At 42.1% G+C, this 22,991-nt stretch overlaps 1 protein-coding gene across 1 annotated transcript in view; it reads right to left on the minus strand.

Annotated features, from left to right (window-relative positions):
• Positions 1 to 16,533, minus strand: part of CA8 (carbonic anhydrase 8 (inactive)) — a 77,792-nt gene extending 61,259 nt beyond the window's left edge. Inside the window, exons 1-3 of the mRNA XM_090040037.1 lie at positions 16,169 to 16,533; positions 15,124 to 15,315; positions 10,113 to 10,237 (exon numbers count right to left, since the gene is read on the minus strand). Coding sequence (XP_089896163.1) covers positions 10,113 to 10,237; positions 15,124 to 15,315; positions 16,169 to 16,247 — 396 coding nt within the window. The 5' untranslated portion in view covers positions 16,248 to 16,533. The remainder of the gene's footprint in view (positions 1 to 10,112; positions 10,238 to 15,123; positions 15,316 to 16,168) is intronic.
• Between the last annotated feature and the right edge of the window lie 6,458 nt (positions 16,534 to 22,991).

The following is a 22,991-nucleotide window of genomic DNA, read 5'->3' on the forward strand; positions in this document are numbered from 1 at the left end:
GTTTGCTCCTGCACCCTCAGTAAGGTTTCTTTAAAGTAAAGCCAGCTCTGCTAGACTCCTCTCCCCCTCAGTCCAGCTTCCCAGGGGATCCTGCCCATGAGTTCCCTGAATGAGTCAAAGTCTGCTTTTCTGAAGTCGAGGGTCCTTGCTCTGCTGCTTTCCATCCTTCCTTTCCTCAGGATCCTGAATTCTAGCATCTTGTCGTCACTGCTGCCAAAAGTTGACATTTACTACTATATCGCCCACCAATTCATTCCAGTTTGTGAGCAGCAGATCAAGAAGACCATGGACCCTAGTTGGCTGCTCCAGCATTTGCACCAGGAAGTTGTCCTCAACACTCTCCAAAAACTTCCTGGATTGCATGTGCACTGCTGATCTCTTCAATGAGTTTTTTGCTTCCGTATTTGACAGATCAAGTCAAATCTCCCAACTGGATTGTAGATGAGCACAGGAGAGAAACCAGCCCACCAACTATTAGCACTGACTTAGTGAAGAGACACTTGGAGGGGCTGGATGTGTTTAAGTCAGTAGGCCCAGATGATCTTCATGCAAGGGTGCTGAAAGAATTGGCTGCTGTCACAGCAGAACCACTGGCATGGTTGTTTGAGCACTCATGGTGCTCAGGTCAGGTCCAAGAGGACCAGAATAGGGCTTATGTGGTCCCTATTTTCAAGAAGAAGAGGAAGGAGGATCGGGGTTACTATAGCCCAGTTAGCCTCACCTCTATCCCTGGGAAAACCTATGAAAAAAAGATTAATGATCATATTTGTGGGAGTCCAGCAGGAAAAATAACGTTGAAGGGCAACCAGCATGGGTTCACAGCAGGTAGACTAACCTGCTATGAACTAGACTGCCTGACTAACTTGCTTCTTTTTATGACCGGGTCACAAAATGCTTAGATTCAGGGGATGAAATAGATGTCATGTACCTGGATTTTAAGAAGGTTTTTGATATGGTATCTCATCCTATTCTCATAAATAAACTGAGCGGCTGTGACATAGATGATTACAGAGTCAGGAGGGGTGGCATATTGGCTAATGGGATGCACCCAGAGACTGGTGGTGGACGGGTCGCCATCAACCTGGAAAGATGTGGGCAACGGAGTTCCCCAAAGTTGAGTCCTTGGACCAGTGCTATTCAATGTCTTCATCGGTGACTTGGATGAAGGCGTGGAGAGCACTCTATCCACGTTTGTGGATGACGCTAAATTATGAGGTAAAGTAAATACACCAGTGGGCAGGGAACAAATCCAGGCAGATCTGGACAGGTTGGAGAAGTGGGCAGAACAAAACAGGATGCAGTTCAACAAGAACAAATGCAAAGTGCTGCACTTAGGGAGAAGGAATCACCAACACACTTACAGGCTGGGGGATGACCCTCTCAGCAGCACTGTAGTAGAAAGTGATCTCAGAGTCATAGGTGACTCCAAGATGAACATGAATCATCAATGTGATGAAGTGATCAGTAAAACTAACCACACCTTATCATGCATTAGCAGGTGCATCACAAACAGGTCCAGGTATGTGATACTTCCCCTCTATGTGGCACTGGTGAGGCTGCAGCTGGAGTACTGCATCCAGTTTTGGGTGCTGTACTTCAAGAGGGATTTGGATAACCTTGAGAGGGTCCAGAGGAGGGCCACTCATATGGTAGGGCCTTAGCTGCAGGTCCCAAACTAGGAGAGATTGAGGGACATGAATCTCTTCAGCCTCTGCAAGGGAAGGCTGAGAAGTGATCTTCTACAAATTGATCATGAGAGGACAGCAAGGGGCAGGAGATGTTTTGTTTACCAGGGAACCCCTTGGAGTAACTAGAAATAATGGCCACAAACTGACAGAGAGCAGATTCAGGCTAGACATCAGGAAGAACTTATTTATGGTAAAGGTTGCCAGAATCTGGAATGGGCTTCCAAGGGAGGTGGCACTTTCCCCTACCCTGGGGGTCTTTAAGAGGAGAATGGACAAGCACTTGGCTTCAGTCATCTGACCCCAGTGCTCTTTCCTGTCCAGGGCAGGAAGTCTGACTTGATGATCCACTGAGGTCCCTTCCAACCCCAATATCTATGAGTCTGTGAATCTATGCTATATAGCCCTCACAGCAGATGTCAGTGTGACTGAAGTCCCCCATGTGAACCAAGGCCTGTGATTGGGAAACTTCCACTAGCTGTTAGAAGAGAGCCTCATCCACCACTTCCTCCTGGTCTGGTGGTCTATAGACCCCCACCATGACATCACCCTTGTTGCTCTCCCCTCTGACCCTAACCCAGAGACTCTCAACAGGCCTATTTCCAGTTTCAAACTGGAGCTCTGAGCAATCATATGGCTTTTATGTAAAGTGCAACCTCTTCTCCCCTGCCTGTCCTTCCTAAACAGTTTTCACCTATCCATGACAGTGCTCCAGTCATGCAAGCTATCCCACCAAGTCTCTGTTATTCCAATCACATCATAGTTCTATGACTTTGCAAGGACTTCCAATTCTTTCTTGTTTCCCAGGCTCCATGCATTTGTGTACAGGCACCTGAGGTAAGTAGTTGATTGCCCTGATTTCTCAGGAAGTATGAGAAATTGCCTACTCCTGTTCCACGCCCCCCTCCATGCTTGCTTTTCCTCCAGGTCTCCCACTTTCTCACTTACCTCAGGGCTTTGGTTTCCATCCCCCGGTGAACCTAGTTTAAAACCCTCCTCATTAGGTTAGCGAGCTTGTCTGTGAAGACTTTCTTCCCTCTCTTCATCAGGTAGATACCATCTCTTCCCATCAACCCTTCTTTTCAGAAGAACAACCCATAGTCAAAGAAGCCAAAGCCCTGCTGAAAACACTACTTGAGCATCCAGGTGTTGATCTGCAGGATGCACTTGCCCCTGCCTGGGTCCTTTCCCTTGACCAGAAGGATCAACAAGAACAGAACCTGAGCCCCCAACCCCTTGCACTCAGAGCCCTGTAGCCACTTTTGATATGCTTGGGAGCTCCTGCCCAAACTCTGGCCAACATCAGTTTTAACTATTCACATGAAGAGAAAATGAAAGCAGTAGGATGGGTTCCTCAATCACACTGATTTTATACTCTTAAATAGATTCATGTGATGAAAGAGAATAATCATTTTGTCATCCTGCATCTGATTTATTTCATTCTCATAGAAAGTTGGCCTGAATCCCATGCCTTCATAATTGTGCTGAAGTGAGGTGAACTAAGGTTCCTCCTAAATGGATGTGGAGTAGCAGTAGGAGTATGTTGTCTTACAAACATAATAATTGACTTCTCTCCAATGAGCAATTACTCTTTAATATTGTGCACTACAGAAACTCAGAGTACATTTTTTCTTAATGCTAGCCAAGTTTCCATCAAATTAATAATCTGCATATGTATCCTTCATAGCATTCTGCTGAACTGCAGATTTGTATACTGCATTAGGATTGTGTAATAGTATTATGCATCTGTTTTAGATGGTCTGTTTGTCTTTAGGTGCCAGACTGGGACTCAGGAGTGATCTTCATTTATCCAGAATTCTTAAATATTTTGGGCTTTGTAGTATCTGAGCACCTCATTGTAGATAGTAAGGCTGGGTATGTGTCCGATGCAATTCTAATGATGGCTCTGAATTTGTATCAGGAAGTAATATGCCTTTTAAAGTATTTTATAATCACTGCTGGTTTGAAGCTGGATCTAAATAAAACTATAGCTTATACTAAAAAAAATTACTCTAAGTTTTACCCAAGTTCCTTGTCAGTAGCAATTCTGAATGTAAATAACCATTCAATATTATGTTGTTTTATTTTTTAAAGTTTTTTAAAGTATTTTAATAATTTCTGAGCATAATTTCCAAATTAAGCAGTGATAAAAGCATTTTTAACCACTTCTTCCTCACCTTGAACAACAAGCACCCCTTTGTTTTAATTTACAGGGACTTACATAGTTCATGGGCTAGTGTCATGGGAGTCAATTCTCTCTTTACAAGGAAGAAGTCAATGAGATCAATGAGGTGAAGAGGATTTAGTCTTTTGTGTAAAACATTCCCTTTAGGTTTTATTGCTCAGATCATGATCCCATTAAAGTTAATGGTAAAACTCCCATTAACTTCTGTTGTAAGGGATTGGTTTCTAATTTTGGGAACAAGTGATGTTATAGGCCAAATCCTGTTTGCTTTCCTCACCTAATCAGTAATGAAGTTAATGGGAGCACTTATTTTAGTAAGGTGAGTAGGATTTGTGTAGGCACTGAGGTAACAGGAAATTTCCAGGCCCTAGGTTACTATTTGATGCATTTTGCCAGTTTTGATGTTGCCAAGCAAGCCATGAAAATAAGGATATTAATTACAATGAAGGTGAGCAAGATTTGGTCCAAAATGCTTTCACAAAAAATAATTCTGCTATTCTTCTTTTTTCACATTTAATTTAAAGGTCAGTACAAACTTGGCAGGCTGAAAGCATGAAGATTTCCCCAAAATAGACTTGCACAGCATAAACATCTGTTTTTTTAAAGATGTGCATATTAAAAATCCTAGTCACACACTATGTATTGTTAAACAGATTGTGAAGATGACTGGGGGTAGAGAAACATTATATCACAATATGAATCTGAAACCATGACACTGTACTTCAGTTAGATACTTAAAATGGTACTATTGCAGATGAGCAAAAGGAAATGCCATTATTTAATTAGACAGAGAATGTGTTATGCATTTTTTCAGACTGTAGCAGGCAGTTTGGGACTTTATTTTGTTATTTTGTTCATATGAAAGTTCACATGAGAGACAATAACAAGTTTTTCTCTTCCTGTGTATCTGGGAAAGGTCTCTAAGTGGTTAGCAGCTTATTCCCCTCCACTGAAAATTTTCACAAGGTTTGGCACTAACATCAGCCAACAGCTTAAGGGACTGGATTATACATAAATCTCCTTTCTCCTCCTACTCAAGTGATCACCATTGACAGGAAACATGTTTGCTCAGCTTCCATTTTATTTTATAGGCACTTTCTGAGCTTAACTCTGAAAAAACAACTGTTCCCTTTAGTTTAGACTTCGCCTTTAACTACCCCACCCTAGAAATTACCTAGAGGAAGAAAACATTTCATGGAGTTACGATTTCCTCCATGCTTCCCCCTTCCTTTAGGAGGGTACCAAAAGCCAAGGAAATGGAACTAATATTAAGTTTGTTGTCATCACACTGTTTGTGTTGCTTATATGTTATGCCCCTCACCTGTCTTATCTATTTAGGTTGTAAACCCCTTGGGCTGGGACCCTCTACTACTCTGTGCTTTTAGAGTGCCCAGAACAATTGAGCAATTTGCTTGGTTGTCCATTAGGCAGATTATTCCTAGTGATGGTGATGGTATTTTGCTGCTGTGGTCTGTAGAAGCAGTAAATTGCTAGCCCCTATCCCTGCAATAAGCAGCAAATGGGAGTGGGAAGAATCAAGGGCCCATCCTTTCCCCAGCACCCTTTTCCCATTCCCCACTCATCTTCTCAGAAGAGGAAGAGAATAGTAAGGTTGATGCACCCCAGTTACTTTTTTTACACCCAGGATCAGGCATGGGAAACTCCCAGGGGGATTTACCCCTCTGCAGAGGTGTTAGGTTCGGCACCCTGAGCTGACAGGGATTAACTACTGCTGCAGGCAGGGGTGCTGTCTATTGGCAAAGATAGTAGCTAAAGGGTTAACATGACAACCACCACTGATTTCCATACCAAGCAGCCCTGTGGAATCCTTAAATTTGACAGTAAGAAAAGGATCTATTGGACAGACAAGAGAGTTAACCCCCTGGCTGCACCAGCTTCTCCCTCCAAGCATCTCTTGTGGTAGGAAATGGAGGGGAGAGGTGAGGTTGATGAGAAGACTCCAGCCCCCATTTCCTGTGGCCAGAACCTTTATTACCCCTGCCTCTATCAGACCACCCCTCATCTCCGCTCGAACAGCACGCTTACTTTGTACCTGCAGCTTTTGCCCTACTAGTCCACCCCTCCTGTCTTTGTGCAAACATACTATATGCTGCTGCCTAACTCTCAATATCTGATTCTATTTCCTTGCACAAAGCTATCTTTTATTTTTGAGTCCATTGTTAAAAATTTAACAGAAGAAGCAGGAGCCAAAAGGTAAAGCAGCATTCTCACTATGGAGAAGTATTCACTATAAATTATTTCTGAAAAAGGCTCCACAAGTTGATTCTTCCCAAGTTTTTGCTTGAAAGGCAAAATTGGGCATTGTATTTTTTTCTTGGAACAAAGAAAGGAGGATTTTAAGAACATGTATAGTTCATATATATTTTTCTTTTTTTTAAAAGCTGTTACAAAATGTACTGTTTACTGCTCTGCTTGGCTTTTCAGTACAATGGCAACTACAGATGTTTCAATAAAACTGATAATGTGTATATTAATGTCAACATTTTGATTCCTTCAGTCAGGGAAGATTCCAAACAGGTTTTAATTAATCTCAAATAATAACAATAACAATGAACGTGGCCTTTGAGTCACATGAACAGCATTTTTCTCAAAGCCGTGTAAAATATCTCAAGTGGCTGTGCCAAAGGTCATGGTATCAACTTAATTCACAGTCTAGATAGCCATGAACTTGAATGTCCTAACCTTGTGCACGATCCCCAGCTGTCTAATGAGTAAATAATGGGTTATTATGCTGAGAAATAGAGGATATGGTTTAATTTCTATCAAAATAGCTGTGATATCAAAGGTCAAGAACTGCAGGAAGGAAGTAGGTAGTTGTCTTCTCCAAGTTTGAGAAGTAACATTCCTTTTAAAAGAAGGTGTACTTCACAAGGGTCATTACATGAATATGTTGTAGCTATTCTGGAAATATTGGGCCCAGTGTAATAAGACACAGGTTTATAGAACAGATCCCTGAATCACAGAGTCCTTTCAAAATCAAATTGCTGCTCACATCATTTGTAGCCAGATATCCCAGCAATACCAGTTTAAATCCAAAGTAACTACATCAGCTTCAGTGGAATTACTCAGGATTTATAATAATGTAGTATACAACATTATCTGGTCACCTGTTTCTTGCATTGCTAATAGTTTTAATTTCTCATCTCAGTCTTCAGTTTTATTTTTCATCTAAATATTCAGCCACTTGGTTTGTTTCCTCTTCAAAGCCTTATTCAAAAGTTTTTTTGTTTATTAATGCAAATGTATTTCCAGTTTGTAAAGCAAAAATCATCAGCAAGCACAGATGTTCCCTATTAGTTGAATAAACAGGGGCTTTTCAGTGGATTTATGAACATGCAATAGGTGCATTTGAGAATGAAAGGACAAAGTCTGAGGATATGCATGCACGTGGTTTAGATAGTACCTATCGCTGTTAATTACCAGTCCTAATATGGATAAACTGACTATCAACTACTGCCAAAAAAACACCAGTGTAACAACTGAGAAAATAGCTTTTGTGCTCTCCTGATCAAAGTTTTCTGTGAAAGTAATTAGGGAAATCTCTGGAATGAAGAGGATAGATAGAATCTGGTATTCTGTAAGCTTTGACATGGATCAGACTATTGAAGAAAAGAGGTCATAAACAACTCTTTTAACCCTTCTCAGGCTTTATAAAATGCAATTTGGACCAAAATCTAGCCACTTGATAAGTACATGGCAAGGAAACTCAAAAGTAGAGGCTAGTAAAGTAGAGGCTAGTATAGAGTAGGTGTGTTCCACAAAGAGTGTCTCCTCCAGCACTTTGATCCTCCCAAAAGCAATGCAAAGACTTAATTCCATAGGCTGTCCTTGGTATCTCTTGCAGGGAAGAGATGGATTAGAAGACAAAGGGGTCTAGTCTGCCCACATATATGTTTGTGATATCTGCCCCTACTATACCACCCCCTTGCCCCTCTACTAAAAAAATAATCTGCACACCTGCATAAATCTGCACATTCACACTGCTCCTACAGAATGTTAGAACTTAAATATTTTTCCCAAAAAACCTCCATCTCTGTAGACCCATGCTGTTATCACCTGTATAATTAAGATTGCTGGATTGGAATATAGCCAAAATGTAAAAGGCAGGGTAGGATCTAGATTGCCTTTTGTTCTCTACAGGACATCCCTCACTGTCAGAAATGTTCAACTATTTTGTAGCGCTGCCCTTAAAAGAGGGAAGCACTGAATCCATCTTTGGATGCTTCTCTGACAAATCTCTGAGTTGCATTCTGACCTATCTCAATTCCTGTCCCTTTTTTTTAAGTTCAGCCTTTTTTGAGAGTTCACAAGCTTTTAGAAGTAGGTCTACCCCTGGACCGAGATGGGGGAATGCTCTGAGAATTCTGATTGGTGAGACAAGGAGGTTCAAAATACCATCTGTACTGTTCTCTAGGTATCCCTTGATAAATAACAGAACAGTAAAGGTAGTTTTGATGTGTTAAATCCCTTCTGTGCCTAACACAACTCACACTTATACCACTTCTAGTGGGGTCACTGGGTACTGAGTTTCCCTCTAGATGCTACAGTTGATCTCAGCCTTCTAAGCAGCCTCAGCCCTTCTTTGTATTGCACAAGTTGTCCACTGCCCCAAGGGAGCTATCGCAGCATCCTGAAACAGATCTACTACCTTTACATCTGGCTTTGTGCTGATGAACTGGTGCAAAGTAACCACAGCAGGGTACAATATCTGACCTCATATTCTTAACTCAGATACTTCAGGGTACAGACAGAAGTGCAGCTCCCCAAAGTAACTCAGAACACTTTTGTAGTTCTGAGTTACAATCATCCCCTGGGCCAAACAGAAGTTCTAGGGGGGAGGGGAAGTGAGCTGCTGGCTTTGAGCCTGCAGCTGATTTACCCTTGCAGTGGCCCCTCCTTGCTGCCCAGCCATGCTGTTTTCAGAATGGGAGAGCAGAGGGAGCTCATTCTAGGGGTTCCCCAGCAAATGCTGGAGGGTGACGTGGGGGAAATAGAGGTCCCCCACCTTGGGGGGAGCTCCAATGTACTTGCCCCACCCTCCAGCAGGGCCTGAAAAAGCCCCAGGCAGAACTCCCTCCTCTCCCTTTCCCCCCTCCCATTCTGAAAACAGCTTGAAAGCTGGGAGGCAACGCAGACATAAGTTACAGAAGATGCTGTTTTGAAACATCTTCATCTGACCCCATATGCAATAAGGGTTCAGATTTTTGCCCTATCAGCCATTTTGAAGCAGTCAGCAGCTGTGCACTTGTATTTGGTCATGGCTATAGACCACATCCTGTGCCAGATAGGGTGAAAATTGTCACTTCTGTCTGCACCCTCAACGGTTTCCTCTTAAATTGTTTCTATTTCACAAGTCCATGTGAATTGTTTTACTTATTTCTTACAACAAATGCTCTAATCCGCCGGAGGAGGGAGGGAGGTTGTTTGGGGGTTTTTTTAACCACACCTCAATCCCAGCCAGCTGGAGTTCATGAATAACCCTACAACCAGAAGTATCCTACAGCTTTACAAGGAGGGTGCAAATAAAAACAAAATTCTGTTTTAAGCCTCCATATTATTATAATAACTAACAAGGAATAATTTTTTAAACCTATGAAAAGAATTGAAAAGGTCTTGACAAGGAAAATTATGAAAAGCACAGAAAATGAATGGCCTGCTGCAGAAGTTCAGTCATAGGACAACAGGCTGTATATCTAATGTACAGCTCAAGTTTTCAAATTGTTATGCTTTTGCCCTACTTTCACAGTGGTATTTCACCAAATGCTAAAGAAGATATTCTTTCATTTTCAGATATTTAAAGTTTTTATGAACAAAATAATTTATGCTTCTTAAACAAGTCTAACCCAAATTATTATTTACCACAAAAGGTTTCCTGCAGCTATTTTTCCTCAACTAGAGCTATTAGTCAAGGTGACATAGGGAGTGTTGAAATAGCAAATCTTGTTAGAATGCTAATATTATTAAGACAGAAGTTAATAATTCTGCAAGTTAACTTTATGGCCAATTAATCATGCAATACTATATGTGCTAGAGGCATCTTACCATAGACACAAATATCAATTTATTAGCATTAAAGCACACTCCAGAAACTTTTTGATTTGAATATAAATCAATATAATGTTGAGCTAAAATAGAAGGTCTTTTGAACTACCAGGTATTCGGGCAATGATTTAACATCTTGTTCATTTAAAAGGCATTGTGCTATGCAGTGTCACTCTTACCTCCATGGGAAAAGCTTTAAAATTAACAGTGTGTTCAGAACCACGCTGGTTTTCTCTTCCCCAGTGAAATCGAACATCATATAGTTCAAACTCATGTCCCCGAGGTAATGGCCCACCTACTAACACTGGAAAAGAACACAAATGGTGACAGACTTAACTTTCCAAGAAGACAAGCTGCTAAATACATTCTCTACAAACAATGGGGAGATTGTTGAAAACTTCTTTATTATGAGCCATCTGAGAGAAGCAAAGCAACGTTAGCATGCCTGCTACCTTTTCTTCTGCATTATCACCCAGCTGCAGAACCCCAGTTCATTCTCAATTATATACGGCAATGGAAATTGTATTATGCTGAAATCTTGATTTTATGAGGCAGAACAGGTAGTCATAATGCAAGATAAAAAGCATTGTACGTTTATCACTCCAGAGAGTGAATAGGTTTATAGACTGATAACCAAACAGCAGGTCTCTGTTCTAACCAGATGATGAGGTTTCCTTCTGGTGTAACACTAAATAATTGCCTCCCGGTTGTTGTGAGGAAATCTGTCAATAAAAATAAGATAGAAACTCTTAGCTGCCAGTGTTTTCTTAGGTCATGATATTTTGTCATAAGCCACCTATCAGGCTGCAAGGTATGCAAGGCCTTATGTTCAAACTAATCAAACCTAAACAGTAGCAACATGCCGCATTTGTGTACAGAACAGACCACCCAACTTCCAGCATTTTCTTCTCCTGCTTTCTAAAACCCACTTCAGTGAATTTGGGATAATGTCTTTAAAGTAAAACAGAGCTATCCAGCTCCAATTATAATAAATGATAAATTGGATATTTTACCTAAATTCATCTTTTCATGCATAAATAGTGCATAGTTATAGTTAGTTGTAAATGTTTAAGAACTCTGCCCTGCTTCCTTCTATAGAAGAATTTGGTCCAGGGAGTCCTGAAGCTACTTAGGACCAAATGTTGCATTCTGGCAAATATATGCAGCCCTTCACTAAAGTCAAAATGTGTTGTGGGTTCATACCAGTGGAAGATTTTTGCCTCAAGGTTACAGTTTCATGCACCTGCTACAAAGCACATTAAAACTCAAGTCTCCCATATCCTGCAATGGACTTTGGATTAGACCCTCCAGGATTCCATTAAATATTTCTCAATTACATTTTATTGGGATTTATGCAATGAGAAAACAGGGTAAATTTGCAGAGACCAAATTAGAGCTACATATATAGCATATGCTTTCATGAGCTAGACCTCAGATGCTGTAAAGGATATGCACAGGGCACTGTATTTACACAGAGATCCACAGCTTTAAGTCATTTCTGAGTGTTAACCAGATATGATCTCACCTTCAGTTTAAAGAAGTCATTCTGACAAAATAATGGTAAAATCCACCAGCTACATCGTATTGTCCAGTTTGTCACACAATAGCAACAAAATTAAAATTAAGACAGGCAATTGTAAAATGTACAGAAGTAAAACTCACCATTTAAAATATCTGTAACAAGTTAAAGCAGAAGACAAAGTAACAATTTTTAATAAGTATCCTTATGGTGATAAAGGCTATATACAATTAAAATGAGGCAGCACGCTCTTAAACTACATTAAACTGTGCATCTTGAATTCCTAACTATATCCCTAGAGACCCAGTACTAGCTGTCAGCTTTGCAAATCTGGTAAACTTTAAGGAAACAAAGGTGTCCAGGATAAAGGAAAATTCTGTGCATATTAATGTTATTTATTTAGTAAGTGAAATATTTCACTGTGTTTTTTAAAATACTGCTATCTTCTGTGTGTGCTTAGAAACGCTCTGTGTAGAAATATTGTTTTGGAAATATATGAACATTACCACATGAATTTGTGAAGCTAAATTCACAACAATCAACATGTAGCAAGAATATCATCAAAACATGTTTTACTTCTCAGAAAAGTGTGATCCCCACTGGAAAATCTTACTGAAAAAGTCATGATGGAGCCCCTTTGACCTGTACTGTCAGAACATGAGAAGCATTTGTTAATAAAGTATCTCCTAAAATACTTCTCAATATTCCAGTGATTCAGGAAATATTCTACACCACTGCAAAGTTAATCAAGCCTTCCTAAGCTAAGGCATCATACACAGAGGCCACGACTACACAAAATGCTACTGCACAATAGTAACGAGCTACTGTGCAGCAGCGTCAGAAAAACCTGTGCAGAGACGCTACTGTGCAATAACACCAGTTACTGTGCACTCATTTAGTACTTGGTTATGTAAGCACTAAATGACTGCACACTAATAACTGCAATATGCCACTCTTTTAGACACAGCCAGAGTGATCAAACTAGAAGCATTCCTTTAATTTTTAAATATTTTAAAGGCTAAGCCAAATATGAATTTTATCTGAGATATATATCCTTAATTAAGAATTTAAAAAGCTATCATTAACGATGAGTTGATATTTTAATATATGTTTTAAATTAAAGCATTATATTTTATACAGCTGTAATCTTTTCTATGGCTATTATCACCACAATATCTGTTTACCTCTCATACATTAATTAACTGGATTTTCCAAAGTACTTAGAGTTTAACAGTTCCCATTATGAAAATCAGGCTAAGTGTCCTCAAAGCACCCCTGTGAAGTAGAAAGCTGTAGGAGTTCCAGCAAGGTCAAGGTTTGGCCCACTTAAGGAATAAGGCTCAACTTATTAACTCTTTCCTCTCCTCTCCTCTCCCTATAATGGAACAGATACACCAATTTTACAGATGGAGAACAGGGAGATTAACTGCTACGAAAGCTAGGAGAGCTGAAAGAAAATGGAGAGGTACTGTACCCTAATCCAGTACCCAAATCACAAGCCACCTTCCCTCTCCTTTATTTTACTCTATTCCATGCTGTTTTCTATGCTACAGTCATCAGTCCAGGCTCACACTGTCTTCAGACTTAAAAAAAATAATATTTTCTTCTCATTTAGATGAAAAGGTGAATGTGCATGTATGTGTGTACATGTACATGTATATGTGAGGATATGGGATTTTTGTGTCTCTCTTCTTTCTTTATAATACTAAAAATTGCTTTTGTGGGGACACTAGGTTCAAGTGAGTTTTACATTTAAACATGCAAGCAGTGAAGTTTGTGATTATTCTTGTTTCCCATGCAAAGTAACTTCATAACCTGTCAAACTAGGTGCAGAGCAGGCCCTGTCGTCTGAGTACATAAGCCTCACCTTATCATGGTCAAAATCAGAATTTCTATTTAGTGGGATATTCCAAAATTCTAGAGACAAGTGGTCTCGATCAGACCAAAAAGTTAAAAATAAATTAAAATAGACAAATAAAATTAAATTTCTCAAGAAATGGAAAAATGGGGGTGGGGGGAAATCATTGTAAAACTTCAAAGCAAAATTGAATATGAGAGCTTTTCTCTCAAGCTGCAGGCCTCCTGGCTCATTTACAGTTCTCAGGTATCCTAGGATCTCAGCATCAGTCTCTGTCAAGGAGCACAGAAGCTTGGGGTACCCCAATTCCAGCCAGGGTTCTCAGAGCTTCAGCTTCTTCCTATGAAACCAGGAGCCAAGTCCCAACTAGAGCCAGAGCTCCTAGTTCCACAGACTTCCCCCAAGAAGGATGGATGTCCTGGGATCTTTGCCTCCAAGGCAATCTTGCTACTACACTGCTGTACAGCAGAAGTTTCCAAGCTGAGGCCCATGTACCAGGGACGGTCCTCCAAACACTTTCTAGTGATCTGTGGAGAGCTGACACACAATGCTAGCTTTTATCTTTATTCCCAGCTGCTAAATTGTATTAAAAAGCAGCAAACAAACTCAACAATATTATGTTTTCTGAGTATTAACATTAATCCCTAATGCTAGCACAACATACTAAAGCTCATATCAAAGATGTAGAGTGCTTATCCGCTTCTGTTGATATACAAATCTCTTATCTCTATTATTGGATTGGAGAAAATAAGCATCAGGGCTAGAGGTTGTGCCTTTGGTCATCTCTCTTTACACACAAGGAGTGCCTCAGCATGGGAAACCAGGGGATATCATCTAGGGAGCCCGACAGTGCCAGGAGGCGGCACTACTGGAATATCTTGTACTCTGGCAACTGTCAGGTACACAACAGACCCCATCAGCCAGCACAGGTTAGAAAGAATCTAAGACTCCTTGAATTACACATGGGCTGAATTGACCCCTGACTAATAGGAAAAGCACTAAGAACTACCTCTCTCCCCATTCTTTCTTGAACCTCAAGTCTTGCAAAACTGACAACTCATCAAAAGCCGATGTTCTGGCCCTGGAATTCTTCCAGAATTGCACCTGGAAATGCTTCCTTTATTGCCTTCTAATTAATTCTGAGGTAATTAGTGGTGCAATGCCATTACAATTGACAGCAATTTGCATCTGGAAAATGTGCATTGTCAATATTCTAAGCAGAAGCACTGTGTTTCATTCCAAATCATCTCTGCTAGATCAAATCACGGTCCACAGTATCCATACGTTGTCTCATCCTGTACTCATTTAAATTAATGTAGACTCTTCATGACTTACATGGGCTTTAGGTCAGGTTCACAGATCTTAGTCAACTAAACTACATGATAAAATTGTCTTAGGTTATATTCTGGGCTATTTCTGAACTGCAGGCACTTGTTAGCTAAAGGGAATTAGGTCACAAAGCCACAAGTGCCTATTTTCAGCAATGCATCATCCTATGAAACAAACTGACAACAAAGGTCCTTGTCTTAAGGATGAATGATTTGATTTCTAACAGGTTCTCAAAAAGAACATCCAGTTTTGGACTATAATCAATTCACGAGACCTTCACCTGCTTTCTTTGAAGTCAGGGGCAAAATTCCCACTGGCTGCCAGGATAAGCAATGATCAGCCTCCCAGTTGCACAGAAGGAAGGTCAGTTTCTTCTCTGACCAATTGCTTTACGAACAATACCTTGCACATTTATACACCAATAAAAACCATAAAATGATGTTTTGCTTTGTGCAAAAAAGATGGAAACCCTGTTGGAGCATACCTGATTTCGACTTCAGGACAATCTGAATCGAATGCCCATCGTTAATGACTTCGCAGTCCCGGCAGACAACATAGTTTGGCGCCAGGCGCACTTCCAGGAGAGAAGGGTCATACTTGGCTTCTCTCGAATTCAGGTTGATCGGAGACTGGTATTCCCCATTTGCATCAGGAAAGATCAGTCCCCACTCCACTCCTGCAACATGAAATCATGTGGAAATAAATTCAGAGAGCTTTGCCGTGATGGAGATGCAATCTGATGGGATTAGGACAAAGGCAAATAATGAGAGGCACATGAGTCCTTTCCCTCAGTATCAGCCTCAAACCCAAATGATTCATAGAAAATGAGGGTTTGAAGGGACCTCCAGAGGTCATCTAATCCAACCTCCTGCTCAAAGCCAGACCATCCCCAAGTACATCATCCTAGTCAAGGCTATGTCTACCAGGGTCTTAAAAACCTCCAAGGAGATCCCACAACCTCTCAGGATGGCCTGCTCCAGTGCTTCACTACCCTAAAACATTGGATTTCTTTAAAGCCACCCTCGCTCCACAAGTTTTCTCAAGACAAGTTTTCAAAACACGGGAGGGTCTACTTAGGAGAATGACTCCAGCCCCAACAGTCCACCACTAACTAGTGTTTGCTTCTGCACAAAAGAAAACGTGAGGAAAAATCCTCCTTCTATGCAAGACAAGCCAGAAATCACCTTCTTGGCTGAGAAATAAGCATCCAGCAAGCTGGCGGCGGGGTCAGCCCCAAAGCAGACCCATCCCTCCAGCCACGCTAGGAAGGCGGGTGGCTCTGCGGCGCTCAGCCATGGGCTGGGCTGGCCGGTCCTGGGCGCAGCGACACCGAGGGCACCTTGAAACGAGCCGGGTTCCCTTCTGTGGGGGCTCGTTTAGGAGGAGCTGGAGCTCGGGTCGGGCGGCGGAGCGGCGCCGGCCCGCTGCCCGCGGCCGGGGGCGGGGGGGCTTGCAGGTGGGCGCCGGAGCCTCTGCGGAGCAAGCCCGGTGGCGGGGGGGGGAGTGCCGCCGCCTCCAGCCGCCTTTACCTTCCTCGTAGCCCCACTCCAGATCCTCGTCCTTCCGCGGGCACGGCTCGGACTCCTCGGTGAAGCTCTTGTCGGCCATGGGCAGGCTCCCCGCTCGGCCGCGGTCTCGGCTCTGCCTGCGGCCGGGAAGGGCGCCGCTCTGCCTCCCTTCCTCCCTGCGTCCGGTGCAGATCAGGCAGCAGCTGGAGGCTCGGCCGGCGCGTGCCTGTGTGTGTGTGCGTGTGTGACACACACGTAGCAGCGAGGAGGGGGCGTGTGGCTGCAGTCCCCTGGCGGGCTCCCGACGCGCCGGGCCGGAGTTGCGCCGGCAGCAGCACAGGAGCAACCTGGCACCGCAGAGAACTTCTTATCCCAGTACTCAGCTGGTCTAATGAAAGCTATCCCAGCTACCCAAAGCACCCTGCCCGCCTGAGTCCTGAACCAGCCAACACCCCTGCAAAAGCAACCCACTGCCTTCGAGTAGGAAGGGGCAGAGTGAAAAGAGCAGCCCTGCTGGGAGAGGAGGACAGCACTTCCCAAACGTTGCCTCAGCATGACCCCCATTGCTGGCCCCGCTTCCTCAGCATGACCCCACTGATGATCCCCCTTTCCTCAGCGTGGCCCCTCGCTCCCAACTCACAGCCCCCCATCCGCTGATGTTGCCACCTCAGCTGCTTGGGAGCCGCTAATCCAGCATTTTTCTGCAGACACCAGAGGAGTGGCGACTAAAGGCTGACAACCATTGAGGGGCAGATTGAGTTGAACAAGGGGCACCTCCAAGTCTAAAAAGGTTGAGAAGCGTTGGGCTAGAGCCGCACTTCCCAAACTTTCCCTCAGCATGACCCCCTTGATGGCCCCATCTCCTCAGCGTGGCCGCTCACTCCCAACCCACAGCCCCCCACCCCCACGACCCCATCAGCTGGTGTTGTCACCCTGTTTCAGGTCGTGACCCACGGTTTGGGAACCACTGGCCTCAGAGGCTGTGGGTGGCTACACACTACAGAAAATGGTATTTGGGGAATGCTGAGGAGAAAGACCATGTAGGCTGCACAGACAGACAGTGTAGACCAGGGGTGCCTCTAGCCCATGAGCCAAATTTGGCCCATGGAGCCATGGCATCCAGCCCACAGGGATCCCCAGGAGTCAGGAAATATGGCAGTGGGGGAGTGGTGGCAATGAATATGGTCACCCTCCGCCACTGTCAAATTCCTAAAAGCAGGCTGGGACCAGGAAACACTGCCTGTGGCATGTATATCTTAAGTGAGGCAGATACTTCTATTTTGGGCAGAAAAATTATGGAGACACAATATAAGATGGCTGTTACTTCTCTTCCCTCTAGCAGCCATGTGGAGGGAGGGGCAAAGTCCAGGAGGGACAGATCCAGCAGGATACAGTGGCATGGTTGCACCCGACTTTTATTCCTGCTCCACCCAAATTTAAAACCAACTGCCTGACTGCAGACGCAGCATTTCTATTCAGGTAGGGCTGACTTCATAGCTCATTGCACCTGATTCTTGCTAACTGCCCTTCAGTCTACAGATATCAACAACCTTCTCTCCTTTTAATGTTCCATTAATCAAGCTTTCTTCAGCAATGTTGCTGTATATTAGCTACTCCTGCTGTCTCTCCCCCTATTTCACAGCCCTTTGGACTGGTTTTAGCTTTTTTCCAAATCCTGAATCCATGGAGTCCAATTTCAGCAACAGCTATAGTTTCAGCTTTTGGCTGAGTAACTAAGAGCTGCTCTCAATTCAGCTGTGAAATGGTTAAAACTGTAGTATTTGCCTGAGCAGGAAAGGGAGTGTGAGCAAGCTGAAGATAAGACTCTGTCCCTGCTCTCTGCAGCTATAACTGTAAAAAATCTTTTCTTCTTCTTTCTGCCTTCCCTAAAATAAGGTGAGGGTCTTATTTAGTTATGCATGGTACATGAGAAATCTGGTAACAGTCTTGCTGGACTCTTTCTAAACCAAGAGATTATTATCTTCTTAATATAATGTGAAGGACTCTTGCCATGCCATGAGAGAGTCCAGAGAAGAACCACACTCATGATCAGAGGTCAGGAAAACAGACCTTATGATGATAGGCTGAGAGCCATGGGGCTCTTTAGCCTGGAAAAGCGCAGGCTCAGGGGTGATCTGATGGCCACCTATAAGTTTATCAGGGGTGACCACCAGTATCTGGGAGAACGTTTGTTCACCAGAGCGCCCCAAGGGATGACGAGGTCGAATGGTTATAAACTACTGCAAGACCATTTCAGGCTGGACATAAGGAAGAATTTCTTTACTGTCCGAGCCCCCAAGGTCTGGAACAGCCTGCCATCGGAGGTGGTTCAGGCACCTACATTGAACACTTTCAAGAGTAAATTGGATGTTTATCTTGCTGGGATCCTATGACCCCAGCTGACTTCCTGCCCTTCAGGCAGGGGGCTGGACTCGATGATCTTCCAAGATCCCTTCCAGCCCTAATGTCTATGAAATCTATGCTTGGTGGCATTTTGCTTGACTACAGGGATAGTACTGCAAACAGAATGTCTATAAAGAAACCATCTAATGGTAACTTGAAAGCAGGCTGAAGAAAATATGCACGTTATATAACAGGAACTTTTGTCACTTGAGAAGTTATTCATGCAAGTCTCTCTCACATGTCAATGGCTATACCTAGTAGTATATTTTCCTCTTTAAGCATTTCTTTAATATACCCTAATCATTTCTATTACTATTTATGCCAATTCATTCCATAAATTAATCAACCCTGTGAAAAATCAATTTCTCCTTAACCATCTTTGCTTTTTGACCCCCGAATGAAAATTCACATCCCTTTCCTTCCAGAATAGAATACATCTAAAATAATTCTGTGGAGTCTAGACTCTTTCCATTATGCCTTAAAGATACAGTACTTCATCCATGTCCTTTATTAAGTCTGCCCCTGCAGTAGTTTTCCTGTGGGGAGTCTGTGCTAGAATCTTACACAGGTGGAGAGCTGCATGATAGGATTTGTACTTTCCTGTTTTGTAATAAATACCTGTGAGTAGTTTTCCAAGTCCTCATTCATAACTGAAATCAAGAACTAAGCTACTTACATTTGCTGCCCTTCCTTTTACCTTGCCATTTTTTTCAATAGCTTTCTGAAAAACTGAGCACAGTAGGCAAAGTTTTATTGAATACTTGGCATTGCATTTTTCCCTGGTGCATACTTGGGTTTTTTAATACATCCAAATAGCCTATTACTTTGTTGGCTGCTGCCAAGAACTGTGATATTCTATACAAGCACCTCTTAAATCCTTTTCTACTAAGTTATTTGTGAATCATTTGAAGATTCTGGATAAAATTTCAAAAGGATCTAAGTGTCTTTGGGTCCTAAGTCACCTTGAAAATCAATGGGATTTAGGTTTACCTAAGTAATTTTTAATTTTTTTACAACTTTACACTCTACAGCCAGTTCAGTTCTCTGACCTATGACAAGATTGTCACACACACACTCACAGCAGTTGCAACTCAATAGAATAGTGATTCATTAAAATTAGTACATGTTAGGAGATAACCCCCCACCACCACCATCATGAAAGTAAACAGCTTTGCAACACCTTGAGGGTCCTCAACACATGCTAAACTACTTGAAGGTGCATCTGCTCATGTTCTAACTGTATTTAGTAAGGGTGACACCATCCATATGCAGGAAGTGGAAATATCCTGTAAATTGCTTTACACAGGCTAGAAATTAACATACTTTACACTATTAACTAATATTATTTGTATCCCATGACAATCACTTTATTCTTCAAAATTCAGAATCTTCACTTTAATTAAATACTTTATTTATAGGTGTTCACTGATTTATATCAGCTGGGCATCTGCAACTCATATCTTAAGCCCACCTTACACTGATCTTCAGTTTAACAGATTTTAAGAATTCCTGATTATTGGTGAAGGGGAGTAGTTGATTTTAATATAAAAGTACAATAACTACCCATGAAAGAAGTAGATTTTTCGATCCTTACTTGGTCAAAATGCCCAGTGAATCTCAGCTGGATTTTTTCTCAGGGACTGCAGGAATAAATATTACATCAGATCAGCATAATAAGTGAGGTGAATATTATACTATTACTATGGTAGCAGAAGCTGTGAGATATTTTGTTCCATTATTCATTGATTTATTTATTTTTTGTCACACTAGAACTTAGATCACCTGGGACTGGTACCACATCTTATATGCTACTCTATTAACAAAGTGAAAGACAGGCCTCCATCCTGTAAATAAGAAAGGGGCAAAAACAAGAATACAGTAGTATCAGGGAGATCATTAATATAGTAAGACATAGAACTCTGGTCTCCTGAGTCCTAATCCAGTGTTCTACCAGCTTCTATCCTGTCTTCTAATATCCTAGCTAGGCAGCTAACTTGGATAGCTTATCTCAGATTGGATGAATTAAAGAAACATTTGTTGAAATCAAGATTAAAAGGTCTATGATGAACTCTGTGACCTAACTCTGACTAACTCTGGTTTATATTTCTATTTCATTTTTTGAACTTTGTAGAACTGAAAAGACAATTTAGACTAGAGGCAGCTGAGACTCCATTCATCTAATATTTGCTTTTGCTACCTGAAGGATTGTGCTTCAAAATCTTTTCAATTTCTGAAATTACGGTATTATTAAACTGCTATCAATTAGGGCTGTGCAAAGCTTCAGTCCTTGATTTGATTTGACAGAGATTTGGTGGCCAAATCTCTGAATCCAGATTGAATCACAGGACCCTTTAATCTCTCCAAATCAAATCAGTACCCTCCAAAATGATTTGGAGAGATTCGGAAAGATTTGGCAATTCGAAAATAGACACAGCTTTAAATGTTTTTTCTACATACCTCTAGGTAGCAGGCAGCTCATGAATGCTGCGATGCTGCAGATTTGGGAGGCACCAGTCACCCATGAACCAAACCATTTGATCTAAATAACTTTGGAAAGTTTATATCCATAAATTGTAACTGACAACAAGACACATTTTTTGTAGATTTGAATTGCAAGCTTTGAAAGAAAGTATAATTTCAAGCTTGTACTTCCGGTTTTACAACTGACAAGGGGAGAAGCTGATGGAGAGAGCAGTACAAATTGTTAAGAAAAACTTCTTTAGAAAGATCCATACTGGTTCTGCTGAGCTATAAGGCAATCCTCCTGCCAATCTCTGTAGTAAACATATAAAAGAGGTTTACAGGTCATCAGATTAATACAGCTGACTTTAAAGGCTGTGAAGCTAAGAGGTGACATGCCCAAGGAAGTAACAGGCTTTCTCCTTCTTTCTCTAGAATGCAAAGCTTACACAAGATTACACCAAGAGCCTCAACTGAAACCAATATTAATCTTTAACAATTTTGTCTTTGCAGAGGATAGGGGATAGGAATGTTTCTTTAAAAACTGAATCAGACAAGATGGTCCTGGAGCAGCAAAGATGAGGCAGAGAACAGCTTTAGGGATAATAAAGTTTTGCACGTTTATAGAATCATAGAGTTCAAGGTTTACTTAGTTTAAGCCCCAGAACAGATGTAGAATTCACTATTCTAAGCCATCTCATTCCAGTGAAGAGGAATGCATAAAGAAAGAACATTTCCTGTCTGCTGATCCCACCCTACCCTTCCCTCTACAGGTCACTGTAATAGAAGAGGAGGAAGAGAAACCCTTGCAAGTTCAGTGTGCCTCTGCTTCCCCAGTGTTTGTTTCCTGAAGGATCCTCACCAGAGTTCAGAGCTCTAAATTCTGTAAATTTGTGGACTGACAGCTATTTTTCTGAATCTCAGAAACAAATGGTTTGGCTCACAATAGAAACAAATGTCCTTATGTTTCACTTTTTTTTAAGGTGTTCTTGAAAATGAGGCCCCCATGAAAGTGTGGTTGGGAGTAGTACAGATTTATATCAAGACTTAGAGAGAAGTGAAGTGCTTGAAAGAAATACTACATTATGGTGTTTGGGGCAAGTTTACAAGTAGGCTGAGCTCTCCTAAATAAAGTGCTCATGTAGTGTTTAAAAGGGGGTGAGGAACACCTGGCTTTCTCCATGAATAACTTCTCTCTCTTTCTAAGACTTGTCAGACACTCACTCACACATTGTCTGACAGTTTTGCTCTTTATTTCTTCCCAAGTTCTACCTTCAAGTTAAGGATCATGATACACATTATACTTAGGATATGTTAACTACACTTGAAAAGTGAGTGTCTGTGTGCACAAGCAGTAAACACTTGCTAAGTATGGTCATATCATAGCAAAGTGACAACTATGTAAGTATGTCCAGATTGTATTAAGTAACACATGTCCAATTATTGTCAGAGTAGTCCACAGTTATGAGAGTTGAAGATTCTGGTGGAGTATGGGGACTGGGATGGACAATCAGCTGATAGTAGGACCCACCCCCCCACCCTGCACTGGAGTCAGTTCAACACTGCCTGTGACAGAGACCCAGCTGAACCCATGGATCCAGTGGCAGGCGTGTATCCAGCATTAGGATTAGAGCAGAGGTGGGCAAAACGCGGCCCAGGCGCTAGATGCTGCCTGCCAGGCCATTCTATCCAGCCCACGAGGCCCCTAAAAAATTTAGAAAATTAATATTAATCTGCCCTGGGTCTGTCATGCACCCTCGATGGCTTGCCAAAACTCAGTAAGTGGCCCTCTGCCCAAAATAATTGCCTGTCCCTGGATTAGAGCTGCTCCTGGGCTCATGTCCCCATGCCTCCCTCTACCCACCACCAACAGGAGAGACCCAGCTTGTCCTGGCATACCAGGGGCAGGCAGTTCCAGACTAGGGTTGAATTTCAGGCTGAAAACTGTGCCGCATATTTTAAAAGGGAACAATGCAACTGA

Source organism: Crocodylus siamensis, chromosome 3 (assembly GCF_052110815.1).
Source record: "Crocodylus siamensis isolate JL-2025a chromosome 3, ASM5211081v1, whole genome shotgun sequence".
Taxonomy (NCBI): domain Eukaryota; kingdom Metazoa; phylum Chordata; order Crocodylia; family Crocodylidae; genus Crocodylus; species Crocodylus siamensis.